Source organism: Cheilinus undulatus, linkage group 6 (genome assembly GCF_018320785.1).
Source record: "Cheilinus undulatus linkage group 6, ASM1832078v1, whole genome shotgun sequence".
NCBI lineage: Eukaryota > Metazoa > Chordata > Actinopteri > Labriformes > Labridae > Cheilinus > Cheilinus undulatus.
The window spans coordinates 53446952-53465138 of NC_054870.1; the positions used below are offsets into that span (position 1 = coordinate 53446952).

The 18187-nt window shown below is 39.0% G+C and overlaps 1 protein-coding gene across 1 annotated transcript in view; it reads left to right on the top strand.

Annotated features, from left to right (window-relative positions):
• Positions 1 to 7187: 7187 nt before the first annotated feature.
• LOC121511110 overlaps positions 7188 to 18187 on the top strand; it is an 81547-nt gene continuing 70547 nt past the window's right edge. The window contains exons 1-3 of the mRNA XM_041789665.1: positions 7188 to 7823; positions 10391 to 10471; positions 15430 to 15573. Of these exons, the coding sequence (XP_041645599.1) occupies positions 7323 to 7823; positions 10391 to 10471; positions 15430 to 15573 (726 nt within the window). The 5' untranslated portion in view covers positions 7188 to 7322. The remainder of the gene's footprint in view (positions 7824 to 10390; positions 10472 to 15429; positions 15574 to 18187) is intronic.

The following is an 18187-nucleotide window of genomic DNA, read 5'->3' on the forward strand; positions in this document are numbered from 1 at the left end:
ATCATGAAGTATGGATAACTGTGTTGTAATAGACAGGGTATCATCATGAAGTATGGATAACTGTGTTGTAATAGACAGGGTATCATCATGAAGTATGGATAACTGTGTTGTAATAGACAGGGTATCATCATGAAGTATGGATAACTGTGTTGTAATAGACAGGGTATCATCATGAAGTATGGATAACTGTGTTGTAATAGACGGGGTATCATCATGAAGTATGGATAACTGTGTTGTAATAGACAGGGTATCATCACGAAGTATGGATAACTGTGTTGTAATAGACAGGGTATCATCATGAAGTATGGATAACTGTGTTGTAATAGACAGGGTATCATCATGAAGTATGGATAACTGTGTTGTAATAGACAGGGTATCATCATGAAGTATGGATAACTGTGTTGTAATAGACAGGGTATCATCATGAAGTATGGATAACTGTGTTGTAATAGACAGGGTATCATCATGAAGTATGGATAACTGTGTTGTAATAGACAGGGTATCATCATGAAGTATGGATAACTGTGTTGTAATAGACAGGGTATCATCATGAAGTATGGATAACTGTGTTGTAATAGACAGGGTATCATCATGAAGTATGGATAACTGTGTTGTAATAGACAGGGTATCATCATGAAGTATGGATAACTGTGTTGTAATAGACAGGGTATCATCATGAAGTATGGATAACTGTGTTGTAATAGACAGGGTATCATCATGAAGTATGGATAACTGTGTTGTAATAGACAGGGTATCATCATGAAGTATGGATAACTGTGTTGTAATAGACAGGGTATCATCATGAAGTATGGATAACTGTGTTGTAATAGACAGGGTATCATCATGAAGTATGGATAACTGTGTTGTAATAGACGGGGTATCATCACGAAGTATGGATAACTGTGTTGTAATAGACAGGGTATCATCACGAAGTATGGATAACTGTGTTGTAATAGACAGGGTATCATCATGAAGTATGGATAACTGTGTTGTAATAGACAGGGTATCATCATGAAGTATGGATAACTGTGTTGTAATAGACAGGGTATCATCATGAAGTATGGATAACTGTGTTGTAATAGACAGGGTATCATCATGAAGTATGGATAACTGTGTTGTAATAGACAGGGTATCATCATGAAGTATGGATAACTGTGTTGTAATAGACAGGGTATCATCATGAAGTATGGATAACTGTGTTGTAATAGACAGGGTATCATCATGAAGTATGGATAACTGTGTTGTAATAGACAGGGTATCATCATGAAGTATGGATAACTGTGTTGTAATTGGGCCCTAGTACACTGGATATGTTTGTACCAGTACCAGGTTTAGATAACTACTCATCCCTTAAAATACAAATCTAGATTCAAGACAGCGTCCAGAAACTGTAAAACTGGCTACTAAAGCTGATTCTTTGATAACTTGAACTATTTCAGTACAGTTTTGTGGGTTTTTTGTTTAAGATAGATAGATAGGTAGGTAGGTAGGTAGGTAGGTAGGTAGATAGATAGGTAGGTAGGTAGGTAGGTAGGTAGATACAGTAAATAAACATTAAAAATGGCCTTAAATTACAAATTAAGTAGATAAGAGGTATAAACATATTTACAAGCAGTATATAAAATAAGCGTCAGATAGGTGAATAAAGAATAATAAATATAAGAATGACACTGCATATCTGTGATCACTGGGTTTACTGCAGCAGGTATTAGAATGCAAACACGTATTGCTTGGAGGTAGAGTTTAGATTGACATAGTTCAGTAAAGGCGTCACAATAGTTCTTAAATAGCAGCCGTTTATAAATTCTAAGCTCTGCATAGCAAAACTTAAATTTTTGCCAGCTAGTATAAGAGCTAACCTGACACGCCAGATGGATGTGTTTCACACATCCATCTAGTAAACCTCCCATAGACGGTGTTTGGGAAACAAACAAAAACACATGACACAGCCGATACAGAAGTGGGCGAACGCAGCTACAGGGGAATAACGCAAAACATGGCGACTGTTGACATGTCAGTACACGACTTTTGATATTTTTGAAAAGAAAACAACTCACTGCTGTTCTTTGTTCTTTTAACGAAGAAATGTCATCAGGTTCTGATAAACTGGCGCTTTAGCAGCATCCACGCTAAGCTCTTCTGCCATAATTGCACCAGTCTCTTGTTGCTGCTTGCTAATGTCACAACTCTGCTGTGCCTGAAAGTACCGCCCCTCGTCGCTGATTGGTCCCGTCGCTTTCTAAGCGGGCCCAAACGGTTCAGATGGGAGCTTTGCAAGATGGATTCACCAGTGAGAAACACGGACACAGGCAAATCCATCTCATTTGCAGGATTATATAAGAACACGGTTCATGAAAATAGTAGAGGCTTCCTCATACAAAAGATAGAACAATGTCGGAGTTTTGTACATTATGACAACAATGAGTATGTTTAGCAAGTTTAAATAACTGGCACTGCCAGAAGCTGGCAGCAGAGATGCCAGTGATAAGATAAGATAAGACTTTATTGATCCCCAGAGGGAAATTCTGGCAATGTAATTAACAATTTTAATACTGTAAACTAGAAATACTGCATACTCCTGTGTTTCTACAATTAAAATTCAGAAACTTCTAAAGAACAACAGCAGTGGATCAAATGTACAAACACTGAGTCTGATTAGTAATTTTAATGTTACAGTCTGAAAACCTCCTCATGCTCTGGTTAAATGAGTGCTGCATTAATCTTCATTAAGGGGGCAACAGGACTTGATTGAAGTTCTTGAAGATATTTTGCCTGTCCTCCAAAAGGCCTTTTTCAGTTTGCACAATCTTCCCCATTATAGTTGAAATGCCAGAAATGCTAAACAGAATAAAATATATTCTTATGTTTTTAAGGAAACATGACTGTTGATAAGGAGTCAGCAGAAGGCAGTCTATTTCACATTTTTCTTGACAGGCCAACAAGGGTTAAAACTGTAAATGCAAACATTTTAAATCAAATATATAACAGTTTAACCTGTTATAACAAATTGACTTATACAACTGTAAATCCCATAAAAAGGGGGGTTTTATGTGATATCATCTCATAAAAATGGTAAACCTGATCCCCTTTGAAAGCATGACTAGGTAGATTTGATCCCAAACTGCAAAACTGATCAGTTTATTCAACATGGCTGCAAAGCATACAAACCCTCCTTTCTACCATGTTTTTATTCTGTCTTTGACTTTTATCTTTTTGTGTTATAATAGTAAAGTCAGTTAATTTTAATGAGTCTGCAGGGTATTCAACAAAAATACCTCTGCTCAAGGCTCTGCCTTTAATTGCACTTTACATGCGCCTTCATTTACATCTTCGACAAAGAAGGGCAACTTTGGTTACCAAGACAGCCGCATTCATTTTATTGTCGATGCTGAAGTGACACATATGCTCAGTTTAACTACAGTGATTACTAGTCATTAAATGAACGGAAGAATGTGTTGCTTTTCTGATCATTAATAATAACAACATTCATGTTTTTTAACTTAAGAGCCAGTAGAAATTGCTCATCTTAAACACAGAATTAAATCAATGTCAGACTTCTTTTCAATGCAGTGAACATGATGGTTGCATGTTATTTTGATATGTTGTATTTGCATATTTATTTTTTAAGACAGTTCATGAGTGCATCGAGTGATGCATATCAAAAGGTTTTACAGAAACATTACAGCCAAGTATATTTATAAGAATGTAAGAACTAAACATAAAACACTAATCAAGGGTTAGTAATGATTAGAAATGTTTTCATTTGCATGTTTTTGTGGCAGATTTTGTCAGGGTCATGTTTATAATTTATCGGTATTTTATGAGCGAGGTTGGGCCACCTGGACTCGTTTGTCTTTGTCGAATGTGACGTGCAGAAAAATAAGTGCATATATGTTTTTGTCCTGACAAATAATGCTTTTAAATAACAAGTAGCCCTTTTTTACATCCTCCAGTTGAACTCAGCCAACATTCTGGCACATGTTGGTGTCACAGTGTTCCCATACACCCATAAATCACACACTTTTAAAGCCACTCACCAGCTCTGTGAGGAAATGGCATTTAAAAGTTCGCCAAACCCCTGAACTCCACCCATCCACCCGTCTGTGAGCACCACCCAGCCTGTGCTGAACTTATCTGTGATTTCAAGCTGCAACACATTAAAAGTCTTCCTCAGATGACTTCATCATGAAACCAGAGCTCTTTTAAAAGCGTCATTAACCGTGTCGACTCCAGGGCCTCATCTGTGACAGGAGCCCTGCTGAGAGGCCGTTTTTACACTGACGTCTGTTTTAACTAAAACAGCACACTGGAGGACATGATGATACACTTCCTTTATGTTTCTATCTAAAGGTCAGTCATTCTAGTTTAAAAACAGACTTTAAAAAGTCTTGAATAATCATTATTTAATTATTTTGAAATTTTTTTCTATTTTCATCAGATATTCTTTATCCCCTCTCATGACAATTTATCAGTGCGTAGTTTTCATTCCCCACTACCTTTTTTTAATCCCCATTTATGTCAACTATCATCAAACCTCAGACATGGCTCCAGTGTCGACTATGCACTCACAGTGTGAGAGGCTAACATCATGCTTTAGATTGATATGGAGTACAGTATCTGCAGTGTTTGATGAGTACAAGGACAATTAATCAATCAGTCTTTATTTGTATAGCACTTTTCATACAAATATTGAAGCACCAAATGCTTTACACACAAAGAGAATAAGAAAGAATACGTGACTCTACCCCACCCCATCCCTGACCCCTCATCCCCACCCCATAATCTAAACACAGTATTGACGAGTATATCATAAAGCACATTGAGTAGTCAGACAACTAGAAAAGAGCTATACAAGCTCAAATCCATTTACCAAGTCCATTTTATTTCATGAGCAATGGATTCAGTAAAAGCAGGAAAGTGCACACTGAGGAAACGCCTTTTTAAAAATTCAAAATGAGAAAAAAAACACTGAAGGTTAGGTTAAGATATAAAAACAAAGTAACATAAAATGAAATGTAAGAAATAATAAAATAAAATGAAATGAAAACAGAACAAAACTAGAGAAGCACACAGAGAGCTCAGACCTCCGCCATTAGCCCTGTCTCCCAATAGTGAAGAATCCTTTAAAAAATTCCTGGATCCAGACCGGGGTTGGAGACATGGTGAGGCAAAGCATTGGCTTCACTACATGTGAAAGTCATGGCAGAGGTTGAATATTCCTCTATTCCTCCCAGCATTGTGAGCATTCTCGCTACAATTCGCCGTCTTTCTCTCTGTTACGCTCCGACTCATTTCCTCGACTGGGCTTGCGGCTTTCAAACTCATGGCAAAAATCAAAATCACTATAATTGAAAGGAACAGGCACTGATGAACAATTTATGGTTATTTAAAACAAACATCAGCTGAAATGAATATTTTTTGCCTGAAAAGTCAAGTTTTCCAAGAAAAGTAGAAAATAAACAACTTTTATTTCTTGCCAAAGAAATGAATTATTTTTATACTGTTGTATAAAAAGTAGAAAATAACTTTGCTGCTCACGCTGCATGGTCAGCTCCGTGTTTGAGTTTACCGTACTGGATGGGACGGTGTCACACGACTAGTACTTCTTCTTCTCTTGGGTTTCCAGCAGGCTACATGCCTTGCGACCCCTAGCTTCCTATCATGTGACTGCACAGCCAGTAGTTTGTTTTTAAGGGGGTGATACATCAGTAGAGAATTACATGGGGTTAAAATTAAAATAATTGACACGACGGGTTTACATCGGTTAGAGGCTCTGAATGCCAGTTTCTATTATTTTTGATTAATTGCCCAGCTCTACATAAAAGAAATCCTGGCAGTGTGAACTTATATATTTGGATAATTAAGACTGCATGCAGCAAATTTTCTTGCACTGTTTCGTAATTAAAAGCAGGATATTACCCGATACCAGGCACCTGTTATCATGATAAATTAGTGGTTAAATATGTCTTAAAATAAATGCATTAGGAATCAATGAAAAAGAATTAAAGCTACAAAAGAAATGAACAATTGTAAGGGTATTATGTGGCTTAAGGATGCATATCTGAATGTTCAGAACTTTTTAACACATTTTAAAAGTAAGCTGTTAAATTTAGCATGTAATAACCCGGTTTCTCTCCAACTGACAGGGTCTTGTTGTCAGAGGCAGGACTCGGGGAGTCGTGGGACCAGGTGCTGGGTCAAGTCAGAGGGCAGCAGAGTGAGGAGTGAGAGTTCCTTTTTAGGAAAAAGCTTTCACTGGAGGAAGCAGATTCTTCTCTCTGCACCCTGCAAATATTTTCTCTGCTGTCTGCCCTCCTCCGTAATCCCTGCTCCCCTGACATCCACACGCCACCCCTGCCATTCCAATCAGTCAGCCCGACATGTGCTCTGCTGAACCCCAGCCACCATCAGGGAGTGGTGGGGGTCATCATCTGCTCCGCACACATGTCATGGCAGCGACAGGCCTTCATTCAGCTGGAACCTGTGCGACAACTGCTCCTCTCTGATGGGGAAAGAGGAGGATCAGAGCGGAGGAGGACACTCTGACTCCTGCTCACTCGGCGTGCACACAAGCCTCAGAAGCTCAGACATCTTATCCAGGAGTTTTCAGCCAGTGCAGAACTTTTTTGTCTGGACAGAGCAGAACACTTCAGGGCTGATTCAGTTCCTCTGCACTTCAGGGTGGAGGTAAAGTAGAGGATATTACCTCATAGGGGATAAGCTGTGATTCAAGAGGTCTCTCCCTCTGACTCCATTACTTCTGTCTTCTTATCTGGGCAGCTTTTCTGTTCAGCTGCAGAGGGGAAGTTTTGACAGCCAGGCTTTACAGCGAGAGAGACAGAGGGAGAGAAAGTTGAGAGGTGGTGACTTCATCCCCTCTCCTAACCAACCCTCCTCTCTACCCCCTCCTTTTTTGAGCTTTTTCTTTTTTTCGGCTTTTCTGTTTTTTTCCCTGCACAGTCAGGCAGCATGCCAGCAGTTTTCCTCGTGCTGCGCTCCCTGCTTATCAGGCTCCTCAGTAGCAGACTGGCAGGCTCAGTGGCACAGTTCCTCAGGAGAATCCTCTCAACGGGAGCAGCCCACCTTGGCACGGCACTGCGCCACGTCTGGGACCGTGTTCGATCCCAGGAGTCCAAGGAAGCCATCCTGGGCTGTGTGCTGTGCATTCTCAACATGCATAAGAAGGTGGAGAACTGAGCTCTGCCTCCTCTGTGTTCAACCCTCCACTTGCCTGTTGAAGAGGGCGTACTGAGGGATGTGAGAGACTTTTTAAAGCCTATTTGGACTTCAGTTTGTGTTTTTGTCTGAACTGGACTCTGGAAATGTCTGAGAGCATCGTCAGGAAGGTCCAGCCCTTCACCATCGGGACGCGGCTGTCTGTCCCCGCTGTGCCGAAATGTCAGGACTTTACACAGAGTTACCTTCAGAGCCAGAGCCTGGATAACTGCACGCTACAGCACAACCTGAACTCACTCTACCTCAGCCGATCCCAGGTGTGCGCACGTGGGCCATGTCTCGTCTCACCCATCGTTAAGCAGGTCTCCCCTATCAAACAGAACCAGGAGGACCTGGCAGCGGAGGACCACCTGAACCAGAACGTCTCCTCTCCCTCTGCCGTCTCCAGGTCCATCAAGAAGATCACCATCTCTGGAAGTAAAGACGGATCAGAGAGCAAGGCGTCAGTGGGATCTGCCCAGAGGTTTATAGTGGGGTCAACGTCTGAAAACAACAATAACAACAACAATGTCAGCAGCTCCGCAGATCCACATCTACCCAGGATCGTGGGTGTGAGCTGTGAGAATAAACCCAGCTCTCAATTTAAGGTACTGAATTCACTTTGTTCATGTCAGTCAGTAAATCTTGAGTAAATGCTTAAGTTAAGATAAGAAAAAAAATCCTTAGAACAGGAAACTGCCTGTATGCCAGAGCTAAAAGCATACATTTGATAAGGAAACTCTTTAATAATAGAAAAATAGCTTTAATAAATTTTAATGCCGATTTATTGCTGTTTTATTTTGTTTCTGTGTTTTACGGTTTATCCATAGGGCAGCACAGTATTGCTGGTGTGATATCTGTGTTGGCAGATTTTAGCTTAAAAAGTGAATATTGGTATTGGCAGATTAACTTTCTGCTGATATTTACAATCATTAAATCAGCTGTAATTACTGGACGTATGCACATAAAAGTTTGTAATCTAGATGAAAGTTAATGACCTACATGTGCCTTTGATAGGGCCGGGCAATTAATTGAAAATTAGATTCAATCGCATTATTGCACCTCTGTGATTTTCAAATCACAGAGGTGCAATAGTTCTTCACCTGAAAGTTGTTTCAGAATACCAGTTTTAAACTTTTTTTGCAGCAGATGTTATGCATATTAATCATTTAGGTGCCATTTTTTTAAATAGTCTACAAAAAAATCCTACCTTCTTCATTTTTGTGTCTTTTTTTTATTGAATATAAGAATGACAAAAACCCTTCAATGCAATCATTCATATCCAATTGGCAATACGGGTCAAAATCATCAGAATTGGACACTATTAAAGAATTGATCAGCCCTTGTTTAGAGAAGTTAGAAGTTAGAAAGTTAAGGAATAATTGCATATCAAATCTAGGGATGCACGATATTGCATTTTTGCCGATATGCCGATATTTACAGATTCATTTTAGCCGATACCGATATTAATGCCGATATCTAAATATTTTTTTGGACTAAAAATGTCAGTCCTTTTGGACACTTTAAGGTTTAAGGATGACCAAGAAAACAAACTTAAGCCCTTAAAAAAACACTTTCAAATTTAAAGGATGAGGATAAATAAAGAAAAAGACCTCACCTGACACAGGTCTATTGGTTCAGACTAAAACTCCACTAATTTATTACCATATATGGACAAAATTTACAGGCGATATATGCTGAAATAAACAGGCAAAATATCAGATTTAAATATTGGCAGAAATTCTGATATCTGCCGATACTGATACCAGACCTATAATATCGTGCATCCCTAATCAAATCGCAATTGCAATATTGGTGAAAAAAATCGCAGTTAGATTTATTTTCCAAAATTGCTCATCCCTAGTTGTTGCTCATTCTTGTTTCTTGAATTTTAAAGTGTTTTAAGGGTTAAGACTGAACTACATATTGATGTCTGTATCAGCTAAAGGAGGTTTTGCAGTATTAATATATTGCATATCAGCATACTCTAGTATCATACATCCCTGTTAATCCATTAAAGACAAAAACCAGACTGAATAGCATGGTTGAGGTCTGCTCCTAAATCACTGAAGTTAGGGACTTGTATTCCCTCTGGGAGATTCAGATGGAAAAGAAGGCAAAGAGCATTATCAGCCATATTTCGTCTAGTGAGTGAGTAGAGGCTGTGGCTGCAGACCGCTGTTACCTCTGAGTAAAACTGACCATCACTCCACATCTTTTATTCTGTCAGGTTGATGAGCTCAGATGGTAATTGACATTTTTAACCATTGGGACTATTAATATTTGATCTGTCTATTGTTATTTGTTATTTATGTATTTTTCTTGTGCAGCTTATCCTGTGGTCCTTCACCAATGTCATTGATCGTCAGTGTTGGCATCTGACTAATGTTGGTTTTATGAATGCTGCAAATGAATTCCCCTCCTGGGATCAGGAACGTTCTCTCAGAATCTGAATCATTATATTGGCAGAAATGTACATGTCTGATCTTTTGAGCTGTTGTCTGCTAATACCGATAAAATGTTGGTAATGTTGCACAGGAATTTTGGAATTTTGGCCACATAAATTTAAATACTTTATATTTCTATGGTTTTTTGGAAGCCTCTGCATGAAACACAAGTGGAAAAAATAAATCTGATAGCAGTAACAGGTTTTTTTCAACAGTCTTCAAAGGCTGACGTGAAATTATCAAGCAGGAATAGACTGTGGCGCATATCTACGTACATCTCTTTTTGTCTGTAAAATAAGATTATTTGGGATTTTTCTGTGATGTGAAACAAACTCTTAATCAGAATCAGAACCAGCTTTTTTGGCAAGGTATACTCAAACAAACAGCGACCTGGGTTTTGTTTAATTTTGCTGTCAATGCATATGGATTAAGCTGTAATTATAAGAATTAAAATAATTTAAAAATGTAGATAGCATGTTGTAGCATGCTGATTAGATGTTAAGCTACTTTATACCAGTCCAGAAATTATTTTGGGAAATATAAATCTATAGAACGGTAGAGTTTTATCAAAAATAATCAAGGGATTCATAGTCTAAATGTTGAAATGTCTGAAATTTGCCTCTCTTGCCTTTTCCAGTACACGTCGTCCTTCCAATTTTAAGAAACAAAAGCTCATTTAGTGATGTCTTTCCATCACTCATGGCTGCTTATTCTACTTCCTGTTTTAGGTTTTACTCAGAAAAGACAACAGGGACGACTTCCATCCTTTACTGGGACAAACCAGAGTGAATGGAGAGAAACCTGTCCAGGTAGGATGTCTGCCAGCCTCCTGATCAAATGTTTAATGAGGAACCAAAATACTTGTTCTTTTTAATTCAGTTCCTGAATCTTTCAGTCTTAAAGTCTCTGAGAAACCTGTTTTTTACCTTGAGGTAAATTAATTGTAAGATATAATAAAGCAGTAGTCGGTAAGCAGGGGGTTGCTACAGCCAGGTATGGAGTCATGAATCTCCCCGAGTTTAGGAAGTGAAGTCATGCTCTGTGTTCGCCAAACTTGAACTGTTTATTATATTATACGTTTGGAGCAAAGTTAGGCAGAGGTGGAAAACCGTTTATAGGAGCAGCGTGTCTTTGAATGCCTCACAAACAGCCTGTTGTTCCCTCCTGTTCTGCTGTAATTGACTAAGAAACAGCCTCCAGATGAGAAAGCATGCTGTATGATATTGTTGAGGTCGATGGGCTGTTGGATTTGGCCTATTCCTGGTTGAAGTGAGGAGTGTGTGTCGAGGATGAAGGGCTGTGTTGGAGTGGAGTCTGCAGAGAGGCTGGGCTCACTGGAAAACATGAGGTCAGGGAAGATGTTAACAAAAGAAAAGGCTCGCTGAATTCCTCATGGAGGCTTTCACAGTAATAACACTGACACAGCAACGGCCTCATTTCCCCTTTTAGAAAAATAAACGGCACTCCTCTTTGACAGCAGCTCTTATTCTCCAACCACAACAAGACTTTGACTTTCCGTCTCTCATATATTATTCATTTATGTGGTTAGAGAAGGCGAAGCTTTCTATTAACCAGTTGATCTTCTCTCTAACCCTCACCTGTGGTCATGAACTTTGGCTAGTGACTGTCTGGACTCAGTCTTAGAGATGAGGAGCTGAGACATCTGAGTAGAACCACTGCTCCTTCACATTGAAAGGAGTCAATTTAGGTAGTTTGCCTACTAGTCGCCTCCCTGTGGAGGTCCTCCAGGCTTCCCCAGCTGGGAGGAGACTTTGGGACGGACCCAGAACTCACTGAAGGGTTATAAAGCCCACCTGGACTGGGAACACTTTGGGATCCCCCAGGAGGAGCAGGAAAATGTCGCAGGAAAGAGGGACGTCTGAGTCCCCCCGTTTGAAGAGTTGGTTGGTTAGTTGACAAAATTTGTACCATATATCTCTATATTTTTAGAGGACAGTATTGTTTGTACTATTATTTGTGTGGTCCTGAATCGTGTTTTCTGATTTTATCTGGCTGTTGGTAAGTGAAGTATTAAATTATTTTGGCATAAATGATGAATGTCAGGCCAAATGATTAGTAAAAGAGACTGTTTACAGTAAGAACCACTAAGAGTTATATTCTTATTGATCAGAAATAATGTATTTGAAATGTTAAGACTTAGTTAGATTTTCATTTGAATACTTTTATACTTTTATTTTTACTCTAAATGTAGGTGCATTTATTGTAGGGATGTACTGATACGCCAGTTTAACTACAAAGGTCATGCTGCTGTTAAAAGCTGTCTGAGGCCAAACCTGCCTTCTATCTCCACTTCTCAGAGTTCCCAGGTTAAGTTTGTTTGCAGTTACTGATCTTGTTTTCTGTGTTTGACTGCTCTTTGTTTGTCTGAAACATTGTTACATGTGCTGCTGCCTGTCTTGGCCAGGAGACCCCTAAAAAAGAGATTTTTTCCTAAATACATGAAGGTTAAGTAAAGGTTATTATTATTATTATTATTATTATTATTATTATTATTATTATTATTATTATATTTAGAATTATTTGACCAGGAAAGCCTCATTGAGATTACAAATATTATTTACAATCATTATTATAATAATTAATAATAATAATAATAATAATAATAACAACAACAACAATACTAATAATAATTAGAAAAGCACTCAGAGAGCGCAGACCTCCACCATCAGCCCTATCTTCCAATAGTGAAGAATCCTTTAAAACACATCCCTGGATGTCGCCCATAACTCCCTCCCCTGTGAGGTGGAGACACGGTGAGGCAAAGCATTGGCTTCACTATGTGTGGACTGTCATGATGGAAGCACCCATGGTCTCACCAGACGACTGGAAGTCATGGCAGAGGGTGAATATTCCTCTATTCCTCCCAGCATTGTGAGTATTCACGCTACAATACGTCTTTCTCCCTGTTACGCTCCGACTCGTCTCCTCGAATGGGCGTGTGTCCTTCAAAGTCTGTGAACTCCAAAACTTTGAATAGAAACACACCCAAAAATGCTGCTGGGATTGAAGTTACTCATGTCCGCCATCTCCTGGTATAAAGTGGTAACAGCGCAGACCTCCACCATTAGCCCTATCTCCCAATAGTACAGAATCCTTTAAAAATTCCTGAATCCAGACGGTGATCTGGATCAGTCCCAGAATCTAATCAATTCCTTCTTATGCCATTTCTGACATTTCCTGAAAATTTCATGAAAATCTGTCCATGACTTTTTGAGTTATGTTGCTAACAAACAAACAAACAAACAAACAAACAAACCCACCTGATCACATAACCTCCTTGGCAGAGGTAATAATATTAAATTTGGTTGGTATTGGTCCCGTGGACAAACAGTGGTCATTGGCATTCAATGAGGCAGTCAGTTTGGACAGTTTTATGCCAGCATATATCTAACTGCAGAATCAAACAGAAACTCTGCTCTGTTTCATAGTGAAATATGAGAAAAACGTGGGTATAATGGGAGTTTTACAGGAATAGAACAAATGGAAAAATCAGCATTGGCAATCAGCTAAACTTGTTGTTTGGTATTGGTAATATACCAATAGTTTTCACAGTTAATGAATCTGTAATTTAGATTATTTATGTATTAATGCATTAATCAGATTGAAGTAAGTTTTGTAATGTCTGAATTTTTTTCTTAATTGTCCCTTTCACCACACTTTGGTGGAGCCTCTGCAGAGTCTCCCTGCAGTTACAGTGAGGTAAAATAAAGGTGCATTCACACCAGAACTGTTTGATCCGCTTTAACCAAACTCTGGTCCATTTTCCCGGCTAGTCCGGCTAATTTGGAGTGGTGTGAAAACTCACACAAACTCTGGTGTGGACCAAACAAGCGGACTCTGGTCTGCTTGAAAACAGGGGGTCTCTGTCTGCTTCCAAACGAACCCTGGTGCAGTTTTTTTGAGGTGTGAACACAAACAGACCAACTTGTGAACCAAAGACAGGAAGTGGCATAAAGCTTAATGATTTACGGATTTATATGTGATTTAATACACTCAGATACATGTCGGTACCTCGCTTGGCATCTGTGTAGCTGATTTATTCCTATCATGTAAAGAACGACATGCTGGACAGATCACCGCCTCGCTGGCTGCTCCTAACGCCCCAATGCAAAAGCAGAAACCCCAAGACAGCATAAATTCTGAGTTTTTTCATTGTTTATGTGGGAAAAAAAAGACAGGCAGAAGGAAGTTGATTTCCGGTTTCGTCTTCTTCTGCGCCTTCTTTTCGTCTTGGTCGCCGTTTGTTTGTGATGACAGCGCCCCTAGCAGGCAGAGGTTGTAGGTGTTCAGACGGTTTGGTCTGTTTGACCAAGAGCAGTGTGAATGCGAACCAAACCAAAGGAAAGAGCAACAAAGTTTTAGTTTTCATTCCAAAACGGACCGAGTCCCCCGGACTATAAGGTGTGAAAACGATCTAAGTCCTGAATGTCTCATTTCACTTTAAAGAACTCACAGACAGCTCGGTGGACAAGTCAGAAGTCATCAGAACCCTCCCTGCTGTTCCCTCATTTTGTTTTCAGTCCATAACACGTTCCTTTTTCTGTAGCTAAGTTTGTGTTTATATCTTGATTCCTTATTTTCTTTCAAATAAAAAGCAGGTCTCTATTAAAGCAGGAAGTCATTTACTCTTAATTTATGACTGCAAAAAAAAATGAAAACAAAAATGTTTTTGAATGCAACTGGCATTATAAAAATGCGTCAAAAAGGAGATTAATTTGGATTAGCAACAGAAATCCTGAGATTATTTGCAATTTTAAATAATTTAATTGCTACTTATTGCTTTTAATGATCAAAAATTGCAGGCAAACTCATCCACACTGTCTGAATTGCACAAATACATCAACAGCCTTGGCTCTTTGCCACTTTCGACAACTTTTCCAAGCGTTGCCATTGTATTTGTACAGATTAGGCAGTGCTGCATGTGTTTTGTTTAAAATAAAACTGTATATCATTACCTTTCTGCCCTTCTAGCTGAGCTGGTGCCTATCCCAGCTGTGATTGGGCGAGAGGTGGTGTCACACCCTGGACTGGTGGTCAGTCAATGACAGGGCAGAGAGATTCAAACAGTCACACTCATACCTAAGGACAATTTAGAGTCAGCAGTTACCCTAACAAGCATGCCACTTATCTTGTTTCCCTTTTTAGACAAATAATCATAGATATTTCTGTTACTGTGGCATCCATTGGTTGTTTCTTTTCAGAAAGAAATAGTGAGATATGTATTGTGTATGACCATTTTTGGCCCGGATCGTCCAGCCCTTTCAGAGATTGTTATGAGGATTTCTTTACCTGTCCCGTTATGACAGAGTGAACTGGATCCTTTAAAGGTGATGTGTTTTCAGTGAGTCTGACAGTGAAAAACGTCAGACGTCCGAGGATCTGTCCGCTCCTGCTTCCTTCATGAGCCCAGATGTTTCCTGAGTGTAGAGCAGTAGGAATGCTCGTCCATTAGTGAAGCCGTGCCAGTCCTCTTCATTTCACCTCATGTAGTTATTGTTTTTGTTCTGAGGGACCTAAGGGCCGGTCTGACTTTTGTTTTAATGACTCTGCAAGGTTCAAAACAGTGTTGTTACCACAGGTCGACACTGAAACATCCCCTCATTGTGAGGTGATAATAGCTGCTTCTTATTGTTTTCACCAGAGGCGTGCAGCATCTCGTGTTGGAGTTTTGTCCTAACAAATTGGCTAATGTTGTAAATGCTGACAAGTTTTAACACTTTCTTGTCTGCATCTTGTGTTCAAACAGATTTCAGCCCCCGAATCCCAGAGGAAAGAGCCTCAGAGGAGAGAAAGTCATCTGCACTTAAAGAACGAAGCTTCAGCTGCTGTTACCTCTCAGAGTGACTTCTTCATTCAACGAAACTCGCTCTTCAACAAGGAAGTGCTGCAGGTAAGAGGGATACAAAACCAAACACCTGGTTTATTCCAGGAGAAGTAGAGATATCTGTGTGAAGATGCTCATGTGTCCTGTCTCTGAGGGACATTTCAATGCCTGTACAAGTGAAGGGAAAATCACCTTCTAACTTAACTTCAGCTTCAAAATGATTTTATTTATTCCTTTTGAACTGCATTGTGTTGAAGCATCAGTGTGTAAACAGTTAACATAATTAATGGCACAGGGCAAAAACAAACCACATGCACATCGACGCCTATGACAAAATTGAAAGGACTTTGCGATAAGCTTTGAGACATAATAAATATTACACTATAGATAAATAATTGGGCTGTACGGTGGCCCAGGGTTAGAGCTGTTGCTCTACTATTTTAATGACCTGTGTGAAGCACTTTGAATTGCCTTGTTGCTGAAATGTGCTATACAAATAAACTTGCCTTGCCTTGCCTTACAGCATGAATGTCCTGATCAGAACACACTTGTTAGGTTAACTCTACATTGTCTGTAGGTTTGAGTGCAAGTGTGACTGGTTCTTTGTTGTTCTTTGACTGGTTCTGTATTTTTAAAACTGGTCTGTTAAACACATGTCAACATGTTTGTTCTGCTATATCATTCTAACCTGAATTTCTCATTGTTTGCCCAACACACCAAGTTGGAGACTTTATTGTTTGTTGTTAGTCTTATTTCTAATTTAGGTATTTTTTCCTGTCTTTTAATTGGGCTGCAAGGGAGCCAGTAAACAACAGTATTTTTTTTTCTCTTTTTGTATGCAATACCAGTAAAATGACTCTTGAATCTTGTATGGTTACACCTCAGTTGGACCCAAACTAGACTAGGCGCTAGTATCTGCACTGGGCTTTGAGCTGGAAGTAGAACAGCATAAATGCAAAGCAAAGCAGAGGTTGCCTTCAGATATCACCAAAAGTTAGGGGTAGTGTATGTAGCATTTGTAGCTAAAGCAGACTGTAAGACACATGAGAAATGTGCACATGTATGTGTCCATAAAGATGTGAACTATTCTCACAATTTAGTCCTTAAAAAACACTTTAAAGTTTAAAGAATAAGGATAAATAAAGAAAAAGACCTCAACTGACATGGGTCTGTTGGTTCAGCCTAAAACTCCATTAATATAAATTATTAGTATGTATGGACAAAATTTACAGTTGGTGTGTGCTGAAATAGACAGGCAAAATATCGGATGTAAATATAGGCAGAAATGTTGATACCAGGCCGATAATTTCCTGCATCCCTGATTCTGACCAAAATCCTTTATTGAACCAGGCTGTGAACGTGTATTTTTGCTTTAACCCTTTATGACCTTCCATAGAACAAGTCTGCCAGAGCATATCTTTACATTTTTACATGCTGTAGGGCCATTTTTGGAGTATTTGACTTAACAATCAATCAATCAATCAATACAACCCTTAGAACCCAAATTTTGATGATATGTCTGTGATAAGTCCATAGTACGAAATTAAATCGCTCAAAAGTGCAAAAAAAAAAAGAAATAAAAAAACAAGAAAAATGAAAAGCATTTTTTCCTCCATATTTTCCTGAATACAAAGATGTCACACCTGTATTCCTCAAAAGTGTGATTGTAAAAAAGTTGCACAAGATCATTTCAAACCACAAAAACATTATTTAGAGTATATTCATAACTTCATTTTTAAATACACTCATCTTTATGAACTGTGGGAAAAAAAGGAAAATTAAATGAAATTGTGCTCAATTTGTGAAAAGACAGCATCTTTAGAAGAAATAAACTTTTTACAGTAGTGAAATCAGTGTGCCAGATACTTTAGAGCATACATGTGTTTGCAGTAGAGCATGTTGAAACAATAATAAGTGCGACTCTGACCTGCAAGAAAACGACACGTTTATAGCCAGGATTAAATTATATTCTATTGTTTTTGATGTGTGCGCTTTATACTACGTTACTGCAAAAGAAGGAAGGATCTTTCTAGAAGGAAACAGAACTCTGGAACACACTGGCTGACTGGGATTATGTTAGTGTTACTCCTCTGGTTTTAGATGCAAAAAAATATTGCTCTATCTCATTTGGTTACAGTTCTACTTGAAAATACATAGATATGCAAATAGGAGTGCTGGCGATCCCATAGGTTTTTTAAAGGGTTAAAGATGGACATTTTAACGTGGGTGTGCATGGGACTTTTGCTGCTTCTGCAGACAGCCTCTAGTGGACACTGCAGGACTGGCAGCCTTCTCCACTTCTGCATCGGCTTCATTTATCAAAGACTTGAGGCTATCACTGGCATGCAAACTTGATGCAAGGTGAACTGTGAGAATGTCCAATAATAGCAAGGATAAAGAGACTTGCAACCTGGAGATGAACGTATGTCAATCAGTGAAGCTTCACAGACAGAGAGTGGTAAACCACCATATGTTTGATCTCACACAGAGATGCACAAGGGTCAGTTTTATTTATTCATTTATTCTTTTGTTTTTTATTTCTTAAACAGTGGTTCAAGCAAAGGTCGCATATTGAAAGGCAGCTACCTTAGCTGCCCTGCTAAAAACAGTGATGTCCATACATCATACAGGCTAAGGGTTTTTTTTTCTGTGCATTATTGTCCCCAAAATTTTGTTTAAT